Genomic DNA, 6,908 nt, shown 5'->3' on the forward strand with positions numbered 1-6,908 from the left:
AATTCTTTTTTTTTTTTTTTTGCAATCATACGTTTTACCTATTTCTGATGTTTTTTTGCAATCATACGTTTTACCTATTTCTGATGTGTAACGTGTTCTGAATTTTTGTTTCTTCTTCCAGTGATGTGGATGTGTCTATTCCAATTCGACATTGCATCATGCCTCTCTGGCTGAGTGAGGCCTGTGGCAATGGCGAATCGGATTCTTCTTGTTCCGCATTTGTCATCCTCCAGTTTTGCAAGAGAAGACTGACGAAGAAATCGTTCGTACATTATGCAATCTTTTCGACAGAACCTATTCCTCCGCTTTTTGTCTCCGGTTTATCAAAACAGAGACATATTCTCTTCATCTCCACTTCTCATCTCCTGTTATCGAAACAGAAAAACATGTTCTCTGAGGAGAACATTAACTCGAACCAGGATCAAGATGTCATGATTCCGACAGAGAAACTTACATTCCCACAAGGCCACCACCCAATAACATACCTGGTATATTCAGACACACAGTTGAATGGAACAGCAACAACAACAAATGCTGAGTGCATCGAGATTCTTGCGCAAAGCTCGAACAATGCAAACTGCAGACTCGAACAAGCTCGAATTCAGAGCCACGGGCAATGTTTCTCCCTGTCTCTCAAGATCCCACAGCCAGCACCCAAGACTCTTACCAGTTTTTATTGGCGTATATGCCTGCCTGAATCCTTTGAATTTAGAGGGGGGAAAGGAGGAGCAACAGTTTCATTCACATCGTCCTCTCGTACGATAAAGAGATCCGCGCGGTAGAAAAACAATAATACATTACAACAAGTGTTAATCCGACATGAACGATGTACAGTCCATCGACGAGAGAGTTGTACAATCTGCGTTCTTGTTCCGGTCCGGGCTCGAGGCATCGGCGAAAACGCCGGTTAGTCGCAGCCGCTCGTGGTAGGCACGTGCCTGCCCGCAAATGAGACCACAGCTTGCTCACCAATCGCCGTGCCACCGTCACCATCCTCTCATTGACTAATCAAACATGAAAAAACGACAATAACTGAAGGTTAGCTGATACATCAAAAGAGCCCATTATCATTCATACATCAAGAAAGAACTCATGGCCATTACAACTGAGGATTATTTTCATACAGCTAGTGGCATGTCAAAATTATTTTTTCCAGTTAATATGATATTTAGGCTAGTCCAGTACAGGTTCATAGATGTATTCCCATGGGATGTTGCTTGTTCTCATATGAATGGATGGGTTCTTCATTTAAGCACATAAAGATTCATTTCCTTGGAATTTGTATATCAGATTTATCAGCTGGAAGTTAACTATTCCTCCCCTCCACTTTAGCGGACCAGCTATCGTATCCTTGTTCTGATACTGCCACTCACACTGAGTGGGGAACAAGAGAAGGTAGGTCAAAGACACAATGTCATCGTAAGAAAGAAATGGCGGTAGATAACGCCAGATAATGGTTGAACTGTCATGTGAGGTCAATGTCTAGCACCATCATGCCCTCGATGATAATGACATGCACTGCCATAGAACTAGAAATTGCAATATGCTTACACGTATTCCAATACAATTTGACTCCAGCAGGTCTTTACACATGACGACAGTTCAATAGATTAAAAATTCCCCAGGAGTAAATAAAGCATTACTGTGTCAGAATGTTGTAGGGGCGAATTTCAATAGTCAGAGCTAAGAACTAATTGTAATCGGCAAGTGACAAGTCAATGTATGCCTACGTCAATATAATAACAATGAGGGGAAATAAGCTTAGTTAACACATTTGGTTGACTTGGAGCCAAGTTGGCAGTATCATTAAGCAATATACTCTTATTATGAGAATCCGAGTGCATTCAAGTGCATGGGAGATAGGGCAAACAGAAACAAGTGTTCTGGGAATTGCAGGCAAAAAGTTAAGAGTGCATTGATACTATCGCCGTATCGCATACACTGAAAGAAAGAAAATCTACAGTGCATCTGCGGTTCTGGCAACTGGTGGTCAAAGAAGTGTTATACTAATCCTGTACAGAAAATATGTGAAACATTCTGCAGTGAATGACTCCATGAGCATATCTTTGTTCTCACTTCAGATCTTTTGCAGGTTAACAGACAATCAAATGATATATTTGTACAGAGTAGTATGTAAATATAGCATGGGGCAATTTTAAGGGAAGCAGCAGGCAAGCACGGTGACGTATATATGTATATGGCAAAATACCAATTGTTCCCATGATAGTTATGCATACCTTGAAGCCAGACTTGTTATTAGTTGAACCAGGCAACATTTTCCTTGCAGGTTTGAGTATTTGGAAGGAGCACATCAGCGTCTCGTCTACACTCATCATGGCACCAGCATTATCGAATTCTCCACAGTAATTAGGTGCCGAAAATATTGTTACTAGCTGACGATCAGCAAAGAACTCGTAGCCATCCTCAACGACCTGGATTCCAATATGCAGAAAATAACTAATCAATTTATACTCTTGACATGGAAAATAATGTGATGGGTGTTTTCTGAGCATAGTGCACCTGATGGGCTCGGCAGATGAGGTCTAAATCATGCTTCTCAAGAAATTCAGCCACTTTATCAGGTCCAAATGTATATGAGACACCTCGATCATTCATAGCCCACCCTTGTGCTTCATTCGAAGGATCGGACCAAAGAAGATCACAAAGTAACCCAGTATCAGGCACATCCGTGGGGCGATTGAGGTTGAGTATTTGATCCAGCTTGTTCAACTCTGGGGAAAGACCTCCATGCATACATAAAATCTTTTCATCTATCAACGCTGATACCGGTAAGCAGTTAAAACAGTCTGTAAATGTTTTCCAGAGTTTCACACTGAATCTGCGCTTGCACTCATCATAGAATCCATAGATGCGGTTTACTGATGCACACTCATGGTTTCCCCTTAGAAGAAAGAAGTTCTCAGGGTACTTGACCTTATAAGCCAAAAGAAGGCATATTGTCTCAAGGCTCTGCTTTCCTCGGTCCACGTAATCGCCCAAGAAAAGATAGTTCGACTGAGGAGGATATCCACCATATTCAAAGAGCCTCAGGAGATCAGAATATTGGCCATGGACATCACCTGATCAGAATAATTTATGCAATATTGACATTAGTATGGAGCTTTCGGTAAGTTGATCAAGCTTCTCTAAATTAACACTCAGATTCAGAAGGAAAGAAATTACAGAAGTTGTTGATATATTTTTATTCAAAAATGTTCTGCTGTAAGAATCTAGTATGACATATAGTTTGTTTTTTCTGTGAATACGCAAAAGCCTTGCGTATCATTGCAGTGTATCATGTATGACATAGAGTGATATACCATAACTTTAGGATAAATAAAATGACACAGAGACCTGATATACACAACCATTGCCTGAAGTGTAACAGTGAGAAATATGAAAGAAAAACATTTAGAGAACTAAAACAGCTGTGTTTCGTCAGCAAACGGATACTCCAATCATCAGTTGTTCATCTTAATTCTGAAACCGAACACTTTGACAATAAGCTAGCTGAACAACTAACCATCCGATGCTCTTATATACTGTACATGGCGAGGGATGCCAATTCTCCAGCCCTACAGTTAACTACCAACGCAAGCCTTTTGTTTGAACATACTGCTTTACAACTGTGCATAATGATAAACAACATGTTCTCCAAAGTTAATCAATAACATCAAATCCTGAATGGATGAATATACCGCTTTACAGCTGTGCACAATGATTCTCCAAAGCTAATCAACAACAACAAATCCTGAATGGATAAATATGCTGAATGGATTAACCTATGGTTCTCCAAAGCTAATCAACAACAACAAATCAACAACAACAACAAATCCTGAATGGATAAATATGCTGCTTTACAACTGTGCACAATGATAAACAACACTCGTAATATACGGGTCTCCAAAAGTCAATCAACACCATCAAATCCCAAACGGACCCATCAAATAAAACATTGGCAGCTTTCCATTATGAACAGAACCCCAACTAAATCTGGCCTTTTGTCAGATTCTGAAGCACCTAAAACTTAGCAAGCATGGTTAATCCATCATAAACCCCATTGATGCTGCAATGACTCACCAAGAAGCACTCGGCACACATTCAATTGGATGAGTACCTTGCAAACCACCCACCAAGGAGCACTCAGTACAACATCCAATACAGAGCATGGCCTTTCTATCAGCCGTGAACATCTTCGGATGTGCACAACCAAAGATTCAAAGTGAGTTTCATCCCACTTAGTACTGAAATCGCTAGAGGAGAGCTACTGCAGACGATGAATCTCTACCGAACTCCCCGGCCCCGAAGAAAAAAACACGGCAAACCACAGCCACCTACCGCGCGTTGACCAACGAGACCGATCCGGCCGAGATGGCATTCCGAGGGCGGCCGGCACGGGGAGAGAGAGAGGGATGAATCGAGGGAGGGGAGGGATTACCGCAGATTTTGATGGGGGCCTCGAGCTCCAGGAGGTTGGGCTGCGCGAGGAAGATCTCCTTGGAGGCGGCGCAGAGCTGCTTGATCTCCGACTCGGACAGCTGCGCGTTCTTCCCGGGCTTGAGGCTCTTCACCTCCAGCAGCCTGGCGATGATGTTGTCCAGCAGCGCCGGATCCATCCCCTTCTCCGTCAATCAAGAGCTTCTCAACAACGGCGGCAGTTAAAAGAAGAAGAAGAAGAAAACAAAGCTATCCCCGCAACAGCAGCGAAAAGGAAAGGAATCAAGCACAGATCGAGCAAATCTCGCTCTGCTTTGCTCTTTTGGGGGATTGGATTGGAGGCGGCTGCGGGCTCGTGATGATCACTGCGCCGGCCGGGAGGGTCCGAACCAAAGGTACCTTTTTTCTCCTCGGCCTTTCCGGTCTCCGGCCGCTTTATTCCCTCGTGCTCCGGGATTCCTTCTTGTTCTTGTTCTTGGAGGAGGCCGGAGCTGGTCTCGTCTCCTCTCCTCTCGCCCGGTGGGGATTTTCGCCTGCCCTTCTCACTGATCTCTTCTTGTTCTTGGCATTGGTCAGGGTCTCCTCTCCCACCCTCTCCCTCTCTCTCTCTCTCTCTCTCTCTACCTCTCTCTGTTACTTTCTCTCTCCTTGTGCCAATTCCCCAAGGACTAGTATTGGACTTTGTGGAATAATAAAGCATGTGATGTTTGCATAAAAGCCCCTGTGGATGCTTGATTATTGTGCTTGGGCCCCTGGTTGGAGATCACAAGGACAGTGTTGGGGTTGTTTCTGCAAAGTGCTTTGGCCCCCCCATGTCCTTCTCACTTGACATTTCCTAGTCAGATTTTTTGTTGGGTTGCATGCAACTATGCAAGTGATGTTTTTGGAGGGATGGTAGATGATGAGAGCCTGTGAAGTGCAGGAAAATGGCTGGTGCTGGTGGAGGTATTTATTGAGCTGGAGAGACCTTTTCTTCTTATTCTTCTTGGTTTGTGATACATGTGGCACTCAATTGGCAATTGCAACTGCTGCTCTATTTGTCATCATCCCGAAAGTGCCTTTCTGCTCCCGAGCTCATTTGAGCTCGGTGAACAGTAAAATAAAAAAAAAATTCAAAATCGAAAAAAATTCAAAAAATTCTAAATTTTTTTGGGAGAAACATTGACAAAAGTTCTAAGTGCCTGCAAAAATTCATCATGAAATCACATTCCTGTAAGGCGTGACAAAAAAACAAATTCAGTGCTTCAAAATGCTTTTGAAAGTAGCTTTTCCTGTAAGGCGCCTTCTAGGAATGTGATTTCATGACGAATTTTTGCAAGCACTTAGAACTTTTGTCAATGTTTCTCCCAAAAAAAATGGATTTTTTGAATTTTTTATTTAGTTTTGATTTTACTGTTCACCCGAGCTCATTTGAGCTCGGGTGCAGAAACTCCGCGTCCTCATCATCCTTCTTTTATTTATTTTGATTTGGAACTGAAGTTGGTTGCTACTAACATAGTAAGGCAACTTCATGCTGGAACTCCATTTGGCAATTCTGGTGATGCCGTTGCAATAGAATTGCAAAATGCCATTTGCATCATACGGAATTGTTTTGTTCGTTTGCCCTTCTCTTCCGCTCGGCGCAACTGAAACTAGTTGCTACGAACAAAGAACTATATACTGCCATATACTCTCCCTGTCCTAAAATAAGTGACTCGATTTTGTACTAACTTCAGTACAAAGTTAGTATAAAGCCGAGTCACTTATTTGGAACAAATGGAGTTTTTTTTAGGTATGGAAGTTTGGAATTGGCGTTGGATTTCTATGTGAAATCTTTGCAGGATTGGTCAATACATGTGTTTGTTATGTCCCATATTTCCACGTCATCTTTTATCCTTTTCATGGGAGAGGAAAATAAGATTAGTACATTATCTAACCGAAACTACAATTATTCACGGCCCACATGTCGTTAGATATTTCCTTGTATGTAATGGATCGAACTGTCTAGCACACATTAGATGGTGGACGTATCTGGCATGGGACAATCGGAGAAGTAGGAGACAGCCTTATGCTCTGTACACTTCTTTTGAATTATATAAGGGATCTCCAATTTTGATGTGTTGTAAACACATCCTCCGGCCGGCACAGCCACTAACTACTAAGCAACCAATAGGTAAAACATATAAAATTTAAAATAATGGCGCTATAGTGGTTTCGCAGGGCCAATCTAAACGGCATCCCATCTTAAAAAAAAATGAATGGCATCCCATCTAAAAAAAAGCTCAACAGGTTTAGCGGGATATACCACCGTTTAGCTTCGATTTAGCTGATTTGGAGGCTACCGCCGTTTGCCATAGCGTGCTATATTCAACTTTGGTAATTTTTAAACTATGTGAAAGCCGTCACAAGACCATAACTAAAGGTACCAATGTGATGATATTATATAGTAGCAACAAACATTGTATTTTATTTTTGTCTATGCGTCATGACAT

The 6,908-nt window shown here is 42.1% G+C and overlaps 1 protein-coding gene across 2 annotated transcripts; it reads right to left on the bottom strand.

The window, feature by feature from the left end:
* Positions 1 to 670: 670 nt before the first annotated feature.
* LOC109732086 (serine/threonine-protein phosphatase PP1) lies at positions 671 to 5,158 on the bottom strand. Of its 2 annotated transcripts, none has more exons than XM_020291278.4 (5): positions 4,837 to 5,158; positions 4,439 to 4,638; positions 2,521 to 3,080; positions 2,238 to 2,432; positions 671 to 1,004 (listed from the first exon to the last, which is right to left on the bottom strand). In XM_020291278.4, exons 2-5 carry the CDS (start codon positions 4,614 to 4,616, stop codon positions 987 to 989), a joined length of 951 nt encoding a protein of 316 aa, XP_020146867.1. In that variant the 5' UTR covers positions 4,617 to 4,638; positions 4,837 to 5,158; the 3' UTR covers positions 671 to 986. The 2 variants fall into 2 exon arrangements, with proteins under 2 accessions (XP_020146867.1, XP_020146868.1); XM_020291279.4 differs by having other exon boundaries at positions 4,439 to 4,619; positions 4,837 to 5,102.
* Between the last annotated feature and the right edge of the window lie 1,750 nt (positions 5,159 to 6,908).

This window comes from Aegilops tauschii, chromosome 6 (assembly GCF_002575655.3).
Source record: "Aegilops tauschii subsp. strangulata cultivar AL8/78 chromosome 6, Aet v6.0, whole genome shotgun sequence".
Taxonomy (NCBI): domain Eukaryota; kingdom Viridiplantae; phylum Streptophyta; class Magnoliopsida; order Poales; family Poaceae; genus Aegilops; species Aegilops tauschii.

What these genes read in the sequence shown, in the direction of transcription:
- LOC109732086 (XM_020291278.4), bottom strand. Translation starts at nt 4,616, where the DNA reads ATGGATCCGGCGCTGCTGGACAACATCATCGCCAGGCTGCTGGAGGTG. An exon ending in GGCCCCCATCAAAATCTGCG is followed by an intron (nt 3,081 to 4,438) that starts GTAATCCCTCCC and finishes TATTCTGATCAG; the next exon opens with GTGATGTCCATGGCCAATAT. An exon ending in TCATCTGCCGAGCCCATCAG is followed by an intron (nt 2,433 to 2,520) that starts GTGCACTATGCT and finishes ATTGGAATCCAG; the next exon opens with GTCGTTGAGGATGGCTACGA.